We start from the raw sequence: 20,394 nt of genomic DNA, 5'->3' as shown, positions 1-20,394 counted from the left end.
TTATTTCCATGCACCTTCTACTTACTGACTAGTTAAAGAGTTTTATCAGTGCATAAACATGTGTGAACAGGTATGAATATGCTTTTAGGACTAGGGAAATAAAATCTTGATTTGGTAAACGCTCTCTGGTTTGCAATGCTAGATTAAGGCTTCTTGCACAGTTAACGTAAACTTAAAATGCGTAATACTAACGTAAACTTAAAATAACGTAAACTTAAAAAGCAGAATGAGAAGCTCAATGTATCTCTCCTGAATAAACCCCTAAATACTATTGTTTCTTTTCTAGCGTTAATATGATTTTAAAATAAATAAATAAAATCAAGCATGGCTTTTAAATCGGCTTAGCTTTGTTACAAACCTAATCTGACTGAAATGCTCTTTTTTTTTTTTTTTTTTTTTTTTTTTCATATAGGTACTGATGAAACTATGGAAGCATGAATGTAAGCGTGTTATTGCTGATCGTTTCACAACCTCAGAAGATGTAAACTGGTTTGATGCTGCTGTGGCAAAACTCATTGAGGAGGGATTTGATGAAACAAAAGCTTTGCTGGACCCTGAAACTGATGCATTCTTTGTTGACTTCTTAAGGGATGCACCTCAAAGAACTGGTAAAGACGGACTCTGATAACCATGGAGATGGCAAGAATAGGGAATGGGAATATGGTAAAATAGATGCTAATAGAAATATGCCTTTAAAATGCATAGTAAGTTTATGCATCAAGGGTGGCTGTTCTGTTCAGTGACTTTGAAGGTAGTCTGTGTTACCAAGCGTGGCACATCTTTATATTCATGGGATTTTAAAGTCTGTATTTATATTCAGGTTATCTGTATAGGAGAGCCTTGCGTCCATTTCCATTGATGTGGTAGACAGACAAAACTGCCAAATAGTGAGCATTAGTCTATATTATTCTAAAATGATGAAAGAAGTGTGACATGAATGACTTGAAGTGATGGGGTTGCAGTACTAGGTAAAGGACAGCACTCCAGCTACCATCCCCTAGAAACTGAAAGAATATTGTCTCTGGGCTAATCCAGTTCTTCTTAGGAAAAGAAATACCCAGTACATGATTTTGTAACAAATGAGTATTATTTCAAAATCTCCTCAATGCTAGTAAAACCTCTTGAGTTATCCATATGGCTTATAACAATGTCTTTGTGTCTTTTAAATAAAAACACTGTCACCTACCTTGCTAAATGACCTGGGAATGTTTGTAAGTTGGTGCAAAAGAACAGAAAACAGTTGTTTGGGTTTCGGGGAAGGTCATTATTTAAGCCATTGGATGATTCAATTATCTGTCTTCATATCAGTGTAATGATGGGTAGTGGAGGCAATAAAAAGTTGGCATAAGTGGTCAAATGCCACTTAAATCTCTTCTTGGATAATTGAAGTAGTCAGAAGGCAGTAACAAAAGGAGACTAAAGGATAGAAATTGTTTGATTGGAAGGAATCAGATAGAAGTAAAAAGCAAACTGGTGTGAGAAAGTAGTCAAACACATTGTTAAATAACTTGCTAAACTGCAGCAATGTGGAGAGGACTGAAATGTAAGTCAGAATGCATACTGAGAGAGTGAAGAGTGACTTTTAATGCAAACATTTGAATCCACACTAGAAACCATTATGTTGAACTGAAAAATAAATGCAAAAAGCAGCATGCATTTCTCAGATTAACTTGCTTCCTGGTGACAGTTTAAATGTACCTGCCCTGTAACCTGCCTTTTAGCATGAAACTTCATCTAAATACAAACTAAGAGGCCCTCATTTAGAAATGCTATGTTTTGTCTTCAATATGTTTGTCAGAGCCTTGAGAACACCTTCCTGTTTTGGCTTGGTGAAAAGAATAACAAGTATAATTTTGTTTTAATTGTCCCTTTAAGGGAATTTAGTCTTGCCCATTATGATGGAAGTTGAAGAACAGGAAGTGGTTTTCTGAGCTCTTAAGTATATATAAAAAATACATCTGACATGAATTTCAAATAACCCTGTGCTCAGGTTAGTGATATGTTTACATATACTCCCTGTATCTCTGGGTTGTACAGTCACAACGTATTTGTCCCTGAGATAAATACATGAAAACTTGAGATGAAGTAGCTCAAACATCAGCTTTTGGATCTTTACTTCACAGAAATTGTTAGTGGTGCTAGTGTTCTCGAGACCCTCAAACTGTTCAAAGGTGGTTTTTATCAGTTTTGACATTGCTATTTATACTTGTGATTCTGAATCTTGAGATTAAAGAAGAGTTTAAAATTATATATTACACTAGCTGCCTCCGTAAGTAATGTAAATATCTGCCCTTTCTTAGGTTTAGTATTTGATCATGCTGTCTTTTGACATTATTAATAACTGCAGGAAAAGGATTAAGCTGATATAATTCTCTTAAATAGTTTGAAATTGTAAAAACATCACTACCGTTTAACTCCTTGCTGTATTCCTTATTAGTTCCTTATCAGCAGCTGGGTTGTTTAAATGTCTCATTCAACTTGTAAGAAACTTATTTCCACGTGGAATACTCCTTTTGTTTAAGCAGTTTTTCTGCAGGTTAAAATAAGATGTCGGTTAATTTAATTAGGTCTTAATCTAAAGGAGAGTTCATATATGCAGAAATAATACAAAGATAAAGAATTCTGAAATTAAGGGAACTTCAGACATGCACAGAATGCAATATAAAGGACAGCTGAGTGAGAGTTAATTGTCACTTTGTTTTGAGAGGTTTGATTCTGTGGTAAAAGGCAATTTCCTTAAACTGTTTTTTATATATATATATGTTTAGGTTTGGGTGGTTTTTGTTTTGTTTGTTTGCTTGCTTGTTTGTTTTTGTCTTTTTTTTTTCCTGGAAGCTGCGTGATTATTGGACCATTGCTAATTTTAAAAGCAAAATATGCAAGAAGGAAATGAAGAAAAAATTAGTGAGAAAAACATTATAGATGCTGTTCTAAATACAATATAGTTTGATGGCTTTTTCCCCACCTTTACTTCCCTTTCTACTGATTTCCAGTGCTTTATTAAGCATTAGGGAAATATTTATTTTACTGGAATTACTTATTTCATTGCTTTCAATTCCACCAGTTAGAGATAATATTGTGAATAATATATTTCTTTGGTAAATAAGAGGAGACTTGGCAAAATCAGTCAGTAATGACTGATTTACTGTAACTGAAAAAATATGTCCTGCAGCATATAGATCACGAAATCTTGAAACTAATGTAGCTAGTTGTATGTAAATAGGAGCAAAACTGTATTGTCTACTAATGTTTTTCCAGGAAAACCAAACCAACCAAAAAACCCCATGGTGTCTGCTTGCTGGCACTCTTCCAATGAAGTTTGTCAATTATTTGCTGATGAAGTCTGGACTGGATAAGCAGTGAAATGGGTTGAAAATTGGCTGAACGGCCAAGCCCAGAGGGTAGTGATCAATGGCCCAAAGTCTAGTTGGAGGCCAGTAACTAGTGGTGTACCCCAGAGGTCAATACTGGGTCCAGTTGTCTTCAACACCTTTATTAGTCATTTGGATGATGGGGCAGAATGTACCCTCAGCAAGTCCCCAGATGGCACAAAATTGGGAGAAGTGGTTGATGTGCCAGAGGGTTGTGCTGCCATCCAGGGGGATACTGGAGAGAGTCCAACAAAGGGTCACAAAAGATGACTAAAGGACTCTTCCAAGAGGAAAGGCTGAGAGAGCTGGGACTGTTCAGCCTGGAGAAGAGAAGGCTCAAGAAGATCTCCCTGATATGTATAAATACTTGGAGGGAGGATACAAAGAAGGCAGAGCCAGGCTCTTTTCAGTGGTGCCCAGTGACAGGCCCAGAGGCAGTGAGCACAGATTGAAACACAGGAAGAGTTCATGAACTCTGAACATCAGGAAACGCTTTTTTACTGTAAGGGTGACTGAGCACTGGCATAGGTTGTCCAGAGCAATTGTGGAGTCGCCCTCCTTGGAGAAATTCATAAGCCATCTGGACATAGTCTTGGGGAACTGGCTCTAGGTAGCCCTGATCAAGCAGGGGATTGGACCAGATGACCTCCAGAGGTCTCTGCCAACTTCTGTGATTTTACTTGCTGTGAGTAACAATTGTTACTAATGAAGGCATGTCACCTTTAAGCATGATTAATGATTATGAATGGAAAGATGAGACAGCAGCACTATTTCCTCCTTTCCTTTGGGTGGGAAAGAGTTGATAATTCCTTGTGGTTTTCAGATCACTTGATGAAACAAATCTATGCCTTTTCACAGTGAATATACTTTTTTTTTTTTTGGTGGTAATTACTCATTTTAGTAGTTTTTTTTTTTTTTCACTAATGCAATGATTTAATCAACTTAGAGTGTTTTTCTTTTACAAAAAAGATTATTTGCAAGTTTTAACTGCAGTATTTATTTACTATCATTCTTGGGTGCTACTTTTGCTTCTAGCATCTAAGTTAATTTCAGTTTTTCATCATTCAAGCTTTAGATGTAAAGAAAGAAGGCTCCTTAGTTTTTGCTGGCTTTGTCTTTGAGAATTAAGCAGCTGAATTTACCATTCCTTGTAGACAGGGTATAGGTAGCACTCTCATATGTACATCTAATATGTAATATTGTGTATAAGAAAACTGATTCTGGGTTGTTAAAGAGACTTCTAATTACCTTCACTTACTCATCTCCAGATTGAGCCTTTGTCAATCATTTAAACTGCTAAGGTTTTGTTACTTTTTGTTCTAGGTGAAAAAACAGAGGAAGTTAATTTAGATATTCCCAAAATTTATGAGCCAATTTACTCCTTTCATCAGCTACGGAATCGTTTAAATATGTTTTTACAAACATACAATGAGAATGTCCGTGGAACTGGAATGGACATGGTTTTCTTTGAGGATGCTATGATTCATTTAGTCAAGGTACACTCTTATTGGATTGCCATTTGTTGTGTTGTTCACTTGCCCCCAGCACCTATGAATGGAGGTATGCATGAATCAAGGTAGATTACTTCTAAAATTGAAGCAAGTAATTTATTGCTAGCAAATGTTTCGTCTGTCACTCTGTGACTAGGTATTAAAACTTAACTTTTCTTAAAATGCACTGGATGTAACTACTCTTTTATATCTATTTTTATGGCTGGTGGGATCATGGTCATAACTATTCTAACTCGATTTCAACCTTTTACTTGTTAATTCTCTGAGACCCCTTCCTCTCTTTGGAATGAGTCAAATGAAATTCAGATTAGGACATAATTTGTTGTTTATGAAGGAGTACACACAGCAGAGAAGGAATAAATGTAGTCCAGACTTCCTTTGTAGATCCACAATATGCTCACTTTTATTAAAATTCCTTTGAATATGGACTGGAGCTGACCATAATTTTTAGTACAGCACAATTTGATAGGATTGTCCACACAGGCTTCATACAAAAGAGAACTTTTTTTTTTTTAAAACTAAAAAACCTATTGTTTCTCAGTTGCACAGTAAGATTATCTGTATTTCTTATCATAAATTATTAAGAACTGAATATTGGATTGTACCATCCTAACAAATAGTATAATAAATATCAAAACAATTTAAATTTAGTTATAGTTGACAAACGCATTGCATCTGCAGTTTTCAAAATTTTGGGGTGGATTCTTGTCATTTCACAAAATTAATCCCTTTCCTTTAAGGTCTTCCCTGCAAAAGGGATGATATTCTGCTATAGATTTCTTTAGGAAAATTGTTAAATCATCATGACGCTCACTAGCAAGTTTGTGGTTTATTCCCAGTAAAAAAAATCTATTTAAATTCAGAATCTATCAAAAAAATACTGTTGTTTGTTTGGGGTTTTTTTGTTTTTTGTTTTTTTTTTTTTTTCCACTGAAGAGCCACCTGTTAGGAATCTCTTTGGGCAACTAGTTGGTGAATACCTGAAATGTTATCTTAACTTTCACTTGGATAAGATGAATATATAGTGCTTCTCTGATTCCATATTCTTGAAAGCAGCATTTACAGCCATGCAGGTCTGAGTTTTATACATTAGCTAGACTTGAGACACTTCTAAGAGAAAGCTAGGTAAGAACAGTTAAGGTCATGCCTAATCTGAGCTGATATAGTATGACTTGAATAAGTTAAAGCTGAGGAATATCTTAAACAGACAACAAACCTTCCAATTTACAGCTTGTGTGCATCTGCCTGGAAAAGATCTAGTAACCATAATTGAAGTGATCAGCAATATTCCAAGGGTGGTGTGCAAATCTAGTTTTCTTTCTCTGGTTAATACTAAGTATGCTTAGAGTAAAACTTTGTACTTGATTTTATCTTTACTTATAAAACATTAATGCATGAAAAATAACAAGTACATTGCGCTCAATATGCAAAATATATGGGTTTAAAACTGCAGGAAATTGGCAGGACTATTTTTAATAACTTGAAAAAAAGTATGTTAGAGGAAAGGCAAGTAAATAGGAATCCCAGGCTGTTTAGTGGCATGATGGAATCCTAGGGCTCTCAGAGGGATGTTCAAGATAATAACAGGAGCTAATACTCTGTGTCATTGCTTGTGCAGTGGAGACCAGCTGCTAACCAGCTGCTGGTTATTACCTTGCCTTAGAGAGGCAAGTGGCTCCATGCTATTCTGGAAATTAATGTAGGCTCTTCTGTGTACTATGGGTATCTGATGGGGTGTGGAGTAAGTTTGTCTCCTGTGCTTAAAGGCATATTTTCTCTGCATCAGGTAACATCTTCTACCTGTTTCCAGATTTCTTGGCATTGTCTTTCGGCTGTGGACAGTGGGACAGATGCTGGATCCAGTTCACAGTGCTGCAAATTTTTTTGCTCTGAATTGCAAAGAGTGTGTTTGCTTCTATTGCACTGTCCTGAATTGAAGGGAAATGTGGAGTAGTAGATAACTACTGCCTTTTGCTTTAAAAGATAAATAATGAAATGGGAAAGAAAGGGAGATCTACTTGAGAGATGTTTCACTGTGACCAAATATTCATACTGATATTGTGAATTTTATAATCAAGTAAACTAGAAGCTTAAGAAATTTGGTTATAGAGATAGTATTATTACCTGCTGCAGAGAATACTGGAGACTGTTTGTCCTGATTTAACATGCCTTAGACCACTTGTCTTTCTGGTCACAATGAAGAGATCTGGAGAAATGAGTCTTACCAAAGTTGTCCAGAGGGTATGGTATTGGGGAAATTATTATTTCCTCCCCAGTTTCGCAGTTGAGATTTACATGTGCTTTGTGCAAGTGTGAGATCCAATTCCACTGATAATTGAAAGTTACTGGAAAGTTAAGATAGAATCAAGTGGTTGCTATACTATTGAAAGGTTTACAGAAGATATTACAAAGTGCAAATGCCCACAGAATGTATTAATAGAAATTTAGAATCCCTAAATTAAACCTTAACATTTTAATTTGTTCTGCATTTCTAGTATAACTTTATTACTGCAGTAGCATAGAATTTTTGGGTGTGTAACTTTTACACATTGTAACAATAAATGTGATCTTACACAGATTTCTCGGGTGATTCGCACTCCTCGTGGAAATGCTCTTTTAGTTGGAGTTGGTGGCTCAGGAAAGCAGAGCTTGACAAGACTGGCATCATTCATAGCTGGCTATGATACATTCCAGATAATGTTAACAAGGTAAGCATTAATTAAAATTTAAGTACTTTGAGTTTGAACTCTTCCTGTAAGTAAAATAGGCTCTTACTCTCTGCAGTGGGAGAAAGAACAAGCTTAACGTAGGCTGGTCACCGTTGCCTAGGAAAGACATGAAAATCCTTTGATACTTACTAAATTTGGTTGATTTCCCCCAATAAATCTGAGCTTTTACCATCTTTGGAGTAGTTAACAGTTTTGTGTGTTTCACAGAATGAGAAGAAATATTGGTGGTGTCAAGTTATCTTTAGTCTGTGTCTTTACACAGGAAACTGAACCGTACTGAAAACATTTTAGGTGGTATCTATCCATAATGCCTTTAAGAATTTATCTTGTAATATTTCACAGAATCACAGATTCAGCTAGATTAGAAAAGACCTTGAAGATCATCTAGTCCAGCCATTAACCTAACACTGACCATTCAGCTATACCATATCCCAAAGTGCTATGTCAGCCTGACTCTTAAAACAGCTCCAGGGATGGGGACTCCACCACCTCCCTGGGCAGCCCATTCCAACGCCTAACAACCTGTTCTGTAAAGAAATACTTCCTAATATCTAGGTTAAACCTTCCCTGGCGCAACTTGAGGCCATTCCCTCTTGTCCTATCGCTTGTTACTTGGTTAAAGAGACTCATCCCCAGCTCTCTGCAACCTCCTTTCAGGTAGCTGTAGAGGGCGATGAGGTCTCCCCTCAGCCTCCTCTTCTCCAGACTAAACAACCCCAGTTCCCTCAGCCGCTCCTCGTACGACATGTGCTCCAGATCCTTCACCAGCTTCGTTGCCCTTCTCTGGACACGCTCGAGTAATTCAATGTCCTTTTTGTAGTGAGGGGCCCAAAACTGAACACAGTAATCGAGGTGCGGCCTCACCAGTGCCGAGTACAGGGATAAGATCCCATCCCTGTCCCTGATGGCCACGCTATTTCTGATACAAGCCAGGATGCCATTGGCCTTTTTGGCCACCTGGGCACACTGCTGGCTCCTGTTCAGCCGGCTGTCAATCAACACCCCCAGGTCCCTCTCTGACTGGCAGCTCTCCAGCCACTCCTCCCCAAGCCTGTAGCGCTGCTGGGGGTTGTTGTGGCCCAAGTGCAGCACCCGGCATTTGGCCTTATTGAAACTCCTACGGTTGGCCTTAGCCCATCGCTCCAGTCTGTCCAGGTCTCTCTGCAGAGCCTCCCTACCCTCGAGCAGATCAACACTCCCACCCAACTTGGTGTCATCTGCAAACTTACTGAGGGTGCACTCGATCCCCTCGTCTAGATCATCAATAAAGATGTTAAACAGGAGTGGCCCCAAAACCGAGCCCTGGGGGACACCACTTGTGACCGGCCGCCAACTGGATTTAACTCCATTCACCACAACTCTTTGGGCCCGGCCATCCAGACAGTTTTTTACCCAGCGAAGCGTGTGCCATCCAAGCCATGAGCAGCCAATTTTGCCAAGAGAATGCTGTGGGAAACGGTGTCAAAGGCCTTACTGAAGTCAAGGTAAACAACATCCACAGCCTTTCCCTCATCCAATAAGCAGGTCGCCCTGTTGGAGAAGGAGATCAGGTTTGTCAAGCAGGACCTGCCTTTCATAAACCCATGCTGACTGGGCCTGATCATCTGCTTGTCCCGCAGGTGTTGTATGATGGTACTCAGGATGAGCTGCTCCATCAGCTTCCTGGGCACCGACGTCAAGCTGACAGACCTGTAATTTCTCGGATCATCCTTCTGACCCTTCTTATATATGGGTTTCACATTGGCCAATTTCCAATCTGTCGGGACCTCCCTGGTCAGAAAGGACTGCTGGTAAATGATGGAAAGCGGCTTGGCGAGCACCCCAGCCAGCTCCTTCAGCACCCTCAGGTGTATCCCATCTGGTCCCATAGACTTGTGTATGTCTGTGTGATGCAGTAGGTCACTGACTATCCATTACAGAGGCTCCCAAATGAAGCAAAAAACCACCAAAAATAAAAAATTAATTATTAACACAGTTAACTAGCTCTCCGTAAATTACAGGTTCGAATGTCTGTGAGAGGAGAACAGAACAACTTTCTGGGGTTTAACGGCAACCCAAAACGCATAACAAAGAACTCTATGGGGTTTAACGGCACCCCAAAACGCAGAACAAAGCCCCACTCCCTAGGGTTTAACGGCAACCCAAAACGCTCTATCACTCACCTAACAAGTGAGGGCTCTCAACCTCGAGGACCTGCTCAGGGCAGTGTCCTGACCCAAGGCACCTCGAGGAGTTTCCTTGGGCAGCGTCCTGACCCAAGGGGAGAGTCCTCAACCGCAGCATGCAGCTCCAGGGGACGAGCTCAAAATGGCTCCCCCAGGGGACTCCATTTATACCCAGGCCAAATCTGACCTGTAGTCAATAGCGGCTCCCATTGGCCAAAGGCCCCAGTTACCACGAAGCCCTGAGAGCAAAGGCAGCCAGGAGCTGCTGCACTTCAGCAGCCAAGAAGCTCTGCTTTCATTGGGCGGATGCACCTGCCACACTATCTCCTCCTGGATTGTGGGGGTTCGTTCTCCATTTGAAATAATGCCTGTGTGAGGAGGAGAAATCCTCATCCCTGCCCATTAGTTTAGTAGATGTTATGTATCTGTCAGTACTTTGACAGATTTTTCCAAGTATGTCCTGGCTTATTTCATATTGTTTAACCCAAGGTGGTTTATTTTGGAATAACTCACAAAAGATAAAAAAATAAATTGTAAATCCTTCTCTCAGTATTTTAGAGTGAGTGCCTCCCAAAGTATCTCTAGGACAAGTCAATGATCAGGAAATAGTTTTGGCATTCAAATCATTCTAGAGAAGCTCAATTATTTTAATTCTTTTGCAGCTGTGTTTGGCTGCAGAAGAAATTGTAGATTCGCATGTGGGGATGCCTCTTGGTGAGGATCTCATCAGAGGATCTATGTGAAATAGGGATGACTTCAGGAGAGATTACAGTACTGTTGACAAAACAAGCAGTAACAAATTGCTGGGTATCATTCACAAAGAATTATGAAGCCACTAGAGGGTGAAATACTGAATTAAGAAAGTGGTGTGCAGCTTCCCACTTAAAGTTCCCTTGTCACCTGAGGATCATAAGAAGGCCTATATAAAGCCCATGACAAAAAGAGTCCAGAAAAGATCTGGGGAACCCTCACACCTTAAGGCTTGTAAACCTGATGTGTGCACCAGATGAATTAAAGAAACTATGACGAAGAATAGAATGAGTGAAGATTTGAATAAACATGATTTTAGGAAAGACTCATCAAAGATTCTGATAAAACATAATCCTGCCTTACAACCCCCTTGGAGTTCTCCAAGTGAGTCAACAAGTAAATGTAGAAGTGTGATATGATTGATAAAATTGAACTCCGTGCTTTTCTAACCTTAAGTGTTCATCTAAAACACATCTAATAATTTGTGCCAGAACACCTCTGAGAAAAAATTTGAATCCTTCTTGCATAGAATCATTTGCCCTTTGTTAAACCAAAATTTCCTGTTCTGTGAGTTTTTAAAGATAATAATATTTGGATTTCAAATGGTTTCATTTAGTTCACCAAGTTAGATGATAGTCATATTGCTAACTCAATATGTATAACGTAAATTATTTTTTTCAGGTCAGTATTTTTGTCTAATTTTGGGTAATTAACTGAATAACTCTTCCAATCATTATTTCTCCCTGCAGCTGAAACAAAAGGGCATAGAATATTTGTGTCTTCTCTGTGACCGTTTCTAATTTTAGTGATGTCTTTGCTTTTGAAGTGTCATATTTATAAACCCATGTATGGAACCTTATCTTGGTGATTATGATATCTTTTCTGAAACAAAAAATTGTCTTCTTAATCATCAACAAAAAAATCATAAACCCAGTGTGTTTATTTCCTGATCTTCTTGTAATGAAGTAATGAATTATTGTATAATTTCTGATTTTTCAGGTCATACATGAGATCATTATGGTTACATAAGTGGCAGGCAACCACTTCTCTGTTTTAATTCCTAGTGGGGAACCAAGAAACCTCAGTTTTTATTGCAGTCCTTTATCCAGCCAGAGAGATCATTCCAGTTGAACCTTGTATTACAGGGTTTGTGTGTCAAGGTTTTGGTAGCAGGGAGGTGGGGGGCTACAGGGTTGGCTTCTGTGACAAGCTACTAGAAGCCTCTTCCATGTCCAACAGAGCCAATGCCAGCCAGCTCCAAAACAAACCAGCTGCTGACCAAGGCTGAGCACATCAGCAATGGTGGTAGCACTTCTGTGATAACATATTTAAGAAGGAGGGAAAGAAAACTGCAACAGCAGCCAGAAGAGAGGAGTGAGAATATGTGAGAGAAACAACTATTCAGATACCAAGGTCAACCCACCGCACCTTGTCTAATAATTTTAATATTTTTTTATCTCTTAGTTTGCTGCTGCTCTCTTTTGTTTTTGTACAACTGTGAGTGGCACCATTGATGATGACTTTCAGCAGAAAGGCCAACTAGTTTGAATTTTTTAATTAGTCAATAAAATCTAAAGTATCTTCTTGCACCCAGCACATGACAAAATCCTGTGAGATGACACCTGTCTGTTTTTTCACTTTTTTCTAGCAAAAGAGAAATAAATAGCACGATAAGACTTCCAGTCTGGGGGGTTTATGTTGTTGGTTTTGGCTTTTTTGGTGGGTTTGTGGTGCGGGGTTGTGTGGGGGTTTTTTTTGTTTATTTTTAAATTTCTTTATTGATGTGGGAGGTGAAAAGGAGAGCAGGAAAATGAAGAATGGATTAGATATTTAATGTGAGACTTTGAAATGAGCTATGTCTTTCCTCCTAATCTAAATGAAAATTGCTGGACTTTAGCACCTTATTGCCTTAAATTCCAAGAGATTGTTTCTTACTTAAATATACTTGTTCTTTTTCTTTTAACTAGAAGCCCTTTTTAGAAGGAATGAGTATTAGTACAACCTTCCTTTTTTGTAGATCATACAACACTTTAAACTTGATGGAAGATCTGAAACTCTTGTACAGAACAGCAGGACTGCAAGGCAAAGGCATCTGTTTTCTTTTTACAGACAATGAGATCAAAGATGAGTCTTTCTTGGAATACCTGAACAATGTTTTATCATCCGGAGAGGTAAGATGCCTTCTCATGATTGTTTTTCTGCTTTTTAAATTTTAGAATTCTGAAGTAAAATAATCTAATTTATTTGAATATTCTTTCATATGTTTCACAAACTTTTTATCATTACAAAACAAAAAAAAAAAGTGGAAACAATCTATTATACTAGGTTAGAGTAAGACAAAGCTATTGTAAAATTAAGAATTGAACCTCATCATTCTATACAGAGAAATTCTCTAAGTCAGACCCTTTTAAATGTGTTGACAAGTTGTCAGGGATATGAGAATAGCTTAAAAAAATTAAGACTTGAGGAACATCTCTGAAGTTTATCAAAACTGTCTGTTAAATTAAATATCTTTTTAGTGTACAGGGTTTTTTTAATGGTAAATTTATGTCCAGGATGGATGGGATGGCTTTTATTGTTAGTTTTTATTTCAGGAGTGTGTTTTAGAGTAAATTCTACTAGTTATTAGAATATTAAAAGAAAGCAAAGCCATTGTGCATGTTTTTCACAGGGGAGGGTGGGTTTTACTTTTACAGCAAGGTAGATTTCAGTGTGTTTAATGGAATCACTTCAGTAAAAGTTCTGGTTTAGAGTGTGGTGGGTCCTAATAACTTCAGTGTCCAAAATGTATGCCCCTTCCTGAAATGCTATGTATTAAATGAACCTTATGCTATGTACTCTATTTTGGATCATCTCATAAAGCATGAAAAAATCTTCCTTTTTCTCAAAGGTGTCAAACTTATTTGCACGTGACGAAGTAGATGAGATCATTAGTGACCTCATACCCACCTTCAAAAAGGAACATCCACGTAGACCTCCAACCAGTGAGGTTCTGCATGACTACTTCATGACCAGAGTCCGTCAGTACCTTCATGTCGTTCTTTGCTTTTCACCAGTAGGTGAAAAATTCCGAAACAGGGCCCTGAAGTTCCCTGCTCTCATTTCTGGATGCACTATAGATTGGTTCAGCCGATGGCCTAAGGATGCTCTAGTGGCAGGTAGATGTACATTTTGTCTTTACAGGTATTTAATTCTCTCATCAGTGGTCATAAAGTTGTTTTAATTGCTTTGAATCTTGCTGGCACACTGGCAGAAGAAACTTACTTGGTTCTAAAATTTAGTATAGCTGTTTTCTTCTTCAAGCTTGCTGTATTAAACTGTTGAAATATTTCTAATAGAGGAAAAGCTTTGTACATGGTTTGAAGGAAAATTCCCCTTGAACATGGCTTAAAGGCATTAATAAAGAAGGCGAGATGCTACTAAAGAAAGAGATTATTAGTGACTGTGCTTGTGATCAGGCATACAGAGGAAGGCTGTGATTACCCAATCCCTGGTTATTAGTCAGATAAAAAGCAGTTGCACACCTTGGAGGTGAAAATATGCCATATCCTTGGCTATACTTTTTACTGAGAAGTGTGGAATAATGTTAAGAATGTCGTGGTGGAGAGTAAAGAAGACTGGGGTTTCAGAAGCTGGGTGAAAGCTGACATAATAAATGCTGACATGTTTTATATTTATTTGTTTATAAGATAAGAGTTTTTCCTGAATATTTACTTAAATTTATGTTTTGTTTCTTTCCTAAGTATCTGAACATTTCCTGTCCTCATTTGATATGGACTGCACTGCTGATACAAAGAGTGAAATTGTACAGTGTATGGGCTCATTCCAGGATGGAGTGGCAGAGAAGTGTTCTGATTATTTTCAAAGATACAGACGTTCTACACATGTGACTCCCAAATCCTACATGTCCTTTATTCAGGGATATAAAACCACATACAAAGAAAAACATGCTGAATTACAGACGTTAGCAAACAGGTAAAGTGCTCAGTTTACTACTGATTTTCTGTAGTTTTCTTCCCCAGATAGGTATATTCTGACAATGCTTTGTTTCAATGCATGGTTTGTCTCTTTGCACAGCAAAAGGACTTTTTTCTTTTTTTAATTTCCTAAAATTGTGTAAAGGTATAAATTCATCAAATATTATAGTTGCTGTTGGCATATAAGTTAAAGACTGTATATTTTTGGAGAGGAAAGAAGGGTAGTGATGTATGAAAAAGCAAGGTGGTGGGAAAAAAGGCAAATATAAATTATTCCCATGTATTTATAATGAATAAAAGAAAACGTCTATGTGTAATTTCATAATATATTCACAATAGAATTTAATTTACCGCAGAGCAACTTCTGTTTTCTTGTTAAACAGTTGTATCCTCCTGGTATGAACATGTAAGAAATACCCTTGACATTTTTGGTTTTGTGATCATAGAGCCTAATTTAGGCTGATGAGCTTTTTACTTGCAGATTATTAAAGTGGTTTTGATATTCATTCTCCTTTTCAGATACTTTATTAAACTAACGAAGTCTATTTGCAGATTTATCTTCATGCCAGAAATATTCAAATAGAATGTAAAATTAACATTTAGTGTATCAATTGGTATCACTCTTAAGAAAAACTGTCTTGTTAATTTTGAAAGATTGGAGCTGGAAGTGTTTAAGAAAGACTCAAACTAGTGTATTTCACTTTGAAACATTCAGAGCCAAATTGAGTTAGAAATCTGTAGTTATGTTATGGATGAAGGCTTGTAAAACAGAGAGGTCTGGTCCTGTTTTCCACCTTCTGATGCCTCAGATGGACCAAATTAGTTCATACATGTCAATTTGTTTCACTTAACCTTAGTTGCATAGTCTGAATTGCTTTGGCAGGTATTACTCTTCATCTGTTCTCCTGTATTTGTTTAGCTGTCCAAGTACTGCTTAGCCTTTGCAATAGCAGCCTCTATAGAGGCCACTTAAACTTGCCCAAAAAGTCCCAAGTGAGGACTTACTTTTTGATAGACAAAATGCACAGTTGAAGGAGCATTTTAATGCTGAATGAGAAAAGTGTTATCTCAGTGCTGTTTTTCTGTTACTCTCTTTGGTAACTCTGGTTGGTCTTGACTTCAATATTTTTATTTTAATAGCCTTTTCCATATCCTCTTCAAACAAGGAATATTGATTTGAGGTATTTCACAGGATTCTAGTGATCAGAAAATGCTTTCTGCTGTATAGAACTCAGTCCTTTGGGTATCAGGTTGGAGCTCAACAGGGATAGTGACATATATGGAACCAATGTGTAAGATTTTTATGCAGTGATAAAGGTGTGCTGTTTGAGTTAGAAGTGGGTAAAGTTTTAAGTCACAGTCTCTCTTCATGTAATTCTTTATTTTTTGCTTTCTTGATTATGAAGACATCAGACATTTGTGTGAAAGTTCCTGCACAAGATTTATTTTTGGTGTAAAACATCTTTTGCTAGTGTTCATTCTGATTGATATGATTCATTCTATTGATGGAATAATTTGGAAAGTGGAGTGTAAATTACATAGGGAATTACATGCTTCTTGTTTTGCATTTTAACTTCAGAATGAATACTGGATTGGAAAAATTGAAAGAGGCCTCTGAGTCAGTGGCTGCTCTAAGCAGAGAGCTGGAGGTAAAAGAAAAGGAACTTCAAATTGCCAATGAAAAAGCTGACATGGTATGTACAGCCTTCAAAGTGTATTGTTGTTCGATTTTTTTTCTCTTTTTATTTCTTGTATTTTAAAATGATTAATAAAGTAAAAGGAAATTAAGTGTTGGGAAAAAAGGGATCTTGAAAACTTGTATCAGTGATGAAAGTCATCTTGGTTTGAGTTTTCTGGCTCTGGAATTGAACAGATAAAATTTTACAACAAAAATTAATACATTCTTTTGACTAGGTGTGTTTTCTTTAATATTTGCCATGTGGGTTTTCTTACATTCTAGGTATTGAAAGAAGTTACTGTAAAAGCACAGGCTGCTGAGACAGTGAAGGGTGAAGTTCAGAAAGTGAAAGACAAAGCTCAAGCTATTGTAGACAGTATCTCAGTTGACAAAGCCATTGCCGAAGAGAAGTTGGAAGCAGCTAAGCCTGCTTTGGAAGAGGCAGAAGCAGCCTTACAGGTTAGTACTTCGACCATGTATAACATTATTTTACTGCTAAGATGGGGTTCTTTGAAAACAAATACAAGATTGCAGGTGCATTGCATAACTCATAAGTTTACAGAAAATATATGCAAATAAATATACATATTCTGAGGCATTTTAGGTTCAGTTTTGGTTTTCTTTTTCCACCTGAGTACCAAATCCAAAATAGGCAGTTTTTTGGAAAAGGGCAAATTTTAACTTTAGTTTGAAACTATAGTTGATGTACGATGCGCTGCAGGTTGATATTAGACTGGTAACTGAATGTTGATACTGTTATAAAGCAGCTTTTGTGCAAGGAGTGAAGAAGTGCCTTCCATGTAAAAACAGTTATAATTCCATCCAAATCTAAACCTCCTGTTTTAGTTTAAGTTTTCATCAATGAATTGCATTTTGAATAAGTTTGCTGATCCACTCTTTTCTGCCTTCTTCAAAAATAAATTTATCTTTTCTTATGAGTTGTGACATTACCCAGATTTCTAGCATTCACCATGGGACTTCATGTCTTTCAGCATACTCTTTGTAAAGCTTTTTTCATAGAGTGATAACACTCTGCCCACATTTTTACATGATGCATCATTAGTGATGAAGAAAGATTAAGTTTTGTTGATCTTGCACAGTATTTTTTTTGAATGTCTGTTCAGCTGATTGTATAAGACAGTGTCCCTCAAGGCATTTCTGTCGTGAGCAGAAATAGCGGGATCTGAAGTAAACCTAATACTAGAGGCTAGCAGGGAGCTGAAATCTCAAGAAATAGAAAAGACTGAAGGAAAAACCTGAAGGATAGATAAACCTCAAAGGTTGTTATGTAGATTTACTGGAAGGTTTTCCCTTCTACTTGAGAGGCTGCTAACAGTTGTGATGGTTAAAGACTACTGTGATGTTCCTTCAAATAAAAGTTTTCAAAATCTAGTATAAGTAATTTTTCATGGATCTCCTGAATGTATGACTTCATTTTGAGGGAGATCTGCTTAACAATCTATGACTGCCATAAATCTTGAAGGGCATAGTGGAAATGTCTAAATGAAATCTGATGATATGACAGCTGATGAGTGGAATAAGAGAGCAGGTCTGGATCATAAGATCCTAATACTTAGCTACAAGAGAAAGGTAAAAAAAACCAAAACAAACAACCCAGGTGGGCAAGCATTCTGACAAGTGCATAAACAAACAGTGCTAACTGGGCAGTGTCTGAGGTGTGAAAAGAACACTAGTGTCCTGTGTCCTGTCATGCATCTTATTATGGCCTACTTTTTGGTTTTGGCTAAAGTTACCAAACAAATACTGTTCTACTTGAAATTTTTGGATTCTAATAAACAAAAATCTGATTTTAAGGAAAAGCTACACTAGCACTATTATGAGACTTCACAATGGGAAAAGGTAGTTAGGCTTAATCTTGAAATTCTTGCATTTGCTATAATAAATTGATTTGCCTGTGCCTAAAGGGGAAAGGAAAACTATCATAAAAACAAGCCTATCAGCATGCATATCTGTATCCTCAGCATGCATTAATTCATTCAGAAACTCCTTTAAGCAAGAAAATTCTCTATACGAGTCTGTGTAGGGCTTCTTTCAAAAAATGAATCTCACAGTCATTACGGATGTGCAAATTTCCGGCTAGAGATTCCTGTGATGGAATTCTGCTTGCAGTATAGACAAATGTTTATTAAATATGTGATAAATATAAAGGTCACTTCCCAGATTAAAAAAACCCTCTGGTTGGTTATTTCACTCCATTTTTACATATTTAGGACTGCTAAACCCTATTTTAAGAGACAGTTAGGTACAGAACAGCTTATAAGCATTTTTAAACATACAGTGAGATTAAATTTTTAAAGTTTGAGTAAGAATTGTCAAAGTTCAAGAAAACTTAGTTATACTTTGCCCTGCAATAAAGATGGCACATTAAATGCGCAACTAGAAATAAATAAATAAATTTAAATTAAATGCAACTCTTTTGCCACAGTTTAGGTGGTAGCAAAAAATGCTGGGCTGAATTTCCTAAAGGTCACTAAGAAACAGTGCTTAAAGTTTCCACACAGATACCTAGAAAAACTCTGCTGAATTACTAGGTGCACACTGAACCCAACAAGCAGCTAAATATTGAAGGAGAACAAACGACAGGCAGAAGGAAGGGGATCAGGATAATCTGCAATAATTTACAGTCCCTTTCTTGAGGTATAAACACAAGTAATTAAAATCTTCCTTTAGGAATTTCCAGTGAGGCATGTGTTAGGCTAGAAACAAGGTGTCATAACACCTACAATAGCCAGTTGCTTCCTGTTTGTCACTGTCATGCACTCAGGCTGATTAAACTGCCTGTGAATAAGCAAAGCTTCTGATCCAGGTTATGTCTGTTACAGGAGCGGGTCTGTCCATCAGCAGTTACCATTATTCAGGGTTTTTTTGCTCTGTATGTGGTGCAATATGCACTACTGCTCAAACTTCTCTAAGGAGACATCTTCAGTAGACTTTTCTGATAGTCCTTTCTGATTTATGATGTACACTAGAGTTATGAGTTCTAGTATTAGATTAGCACTTTAAGCTTACTTGGCCTAGCTCTTCATACATTATTATAATTTATTTGTTTTTCTCGCAGGCCTGCTTCTACAACAGGAACATTCCCAGTACGATGAATCAGAAGGTGCAAATCTATATGTGTATCAGGCCTTCTCAGACCTTCTGGTTTCCTTAATTCTCCCTCATTTGCAAAATATCAACTGAATGTATTTTCCTTTCTAGACTCAGTTTCTGGTCAATAGATTTGAATTTAAAAAAAATAGGTAAAATTTCAAGATGTTTCTGTTTTGCTCTTTGTTTTGTCAAAAATGTGCATGGTAGTGTTAAGCTTTTAGGTGCTGCTCTGGAGGTGGCTGAACTGAGGTTTCCTGGTGGTTGCTAGGAGGTCGTAGTGAAAATCTGGTTGAAGGGTCCTTCTAGCTTCATGCTTTTTAGAGATAAAATTATTTTCAGTTAAAAATAATATGAATAACTTTTTTCTTCTCCAACAGATTAATACTGTTGGTCAGCTTGTGTTCTATGTCTTATTAAATAAGCAATAACAGTAATTGCTTTACCCTTTGTTTTAAATTCATAGACAATAAAACCTGCAGATATTGCCACTGTCCGCACACTGGGTCGACCTCCTCACCTCATTATGCGCATCATGGACTGCGTGTTACTGCTCTTTCAGCGAAAAGTGAACAATGTGAAAATTGATCAGGAAAAATGCTGTACCATCCCATCATGGCAAGAATCTTTGAAACTGATGACAGCAGGAAACTTCTTACAGAACCTACAGGTGCTTGTGCAACCTTCTTTTTGATACCTTTTTAATTTAAGAAAATACGGGACTGTTTTCTCTGGTGTTCATAGGAGAAAAAATGTGCAAAGGGAATCAGACACACAATAGATCTGAGATGTTAAGGGTTTAAAAGTAAGTATGTCATAATGAAATAAACTTGAATCCTTCTGGCAAAGTCAGGTCATAAATCAATTATAGTTTCTCCTGTCAGGCAATTAAATTACTTTCAGAGACAAATGATTCAAAGCTTTAAGCATTTGGTTTGAATAGCTATTACTTATCTGTTTCATTAAAGCTGATAGAAAACATCTTTTTTCTGGTACCTAGCTTTTCATTAATTTTCAGCATTGCAACTTGTGTAGTGGCTTGCAAAAGAATAGTTGATTATTAGGATGTACAAAATGAGAATTTTTTAAAATTTGGGATTTT

The 20,394-nt window shown here is 37.3% G+C and overlaps 1 protein-coding gene across 11 annotated transcripts in view; it reads left to right on the top strand.

Moving 5' to 3' along the window:
* Window positions 1–20,394, top strand: part of DNAH5 (dynein axonemal heavy chain 5) — a 157,888-nt gene that overhangs the window by 104,810 nt on the left and 32,684 nt on the right. For all 11 annotated transcript variants that reach the window (XR_012623466.1, XM_074826033.1, XM_074826022.1 and 8 more), the window contains 9 exons: window positions 413–608; window positions 4,695–4,867; window positions 7,460–7,590; window positions 12,544–12,697; window positions 13,417–13,684; window positions 14,270–14,501; window positions 16,083–16,197; window positions 16,464–16,640; window positions 19,759–19,962. Coding sequence is in view for 10 of the 11 variants with exons in the window: in XM_074826033.1 (XP_074682134.1) it covers window positions 413–608; window positions 4,695–4,867; window positions 7,460–7,590; window positions 12,544–12,697; window positions 13,417–13,684; window positions 14,270–14,501; window positions 16,083–16,197; window positions 16,464–16,640; window positions 19,759–19,962 (1,650 nt within the window). In the remaining variant the exon portion in view is untranslated. The remainder of the gene's footprint in view (window positions 1–412; window positions 609–4,694; window positions 4,868–7,459; window positions 7,591–12,543; window positions 12,698–13,416; window positions 13,685–14,269; window positions 14,502–16,082; window positions 16,198–16,463; window positions 16,641–19,758; window positions 19,963–20,394) is intronic.

This window comes from Strix aluco, chromosome 1, assembly GCF_031877795.1.
Source record: "Strix aluco isolate bStrAlu1 chromosome 1, bStrAlu1.hap1, whole genome shotgun sequence".
Taxonomy (NCBI): Eukaryota; Metazoa; Chordata; class Aves; order Strigiformes; family Strigidae; genus Strix; species Strix aluco.
The sequence above is the reverse complement of the archived record's forward strand: the minus strand, read 5'-3'. Positions and strand labels throughout refer to the sequence as shown.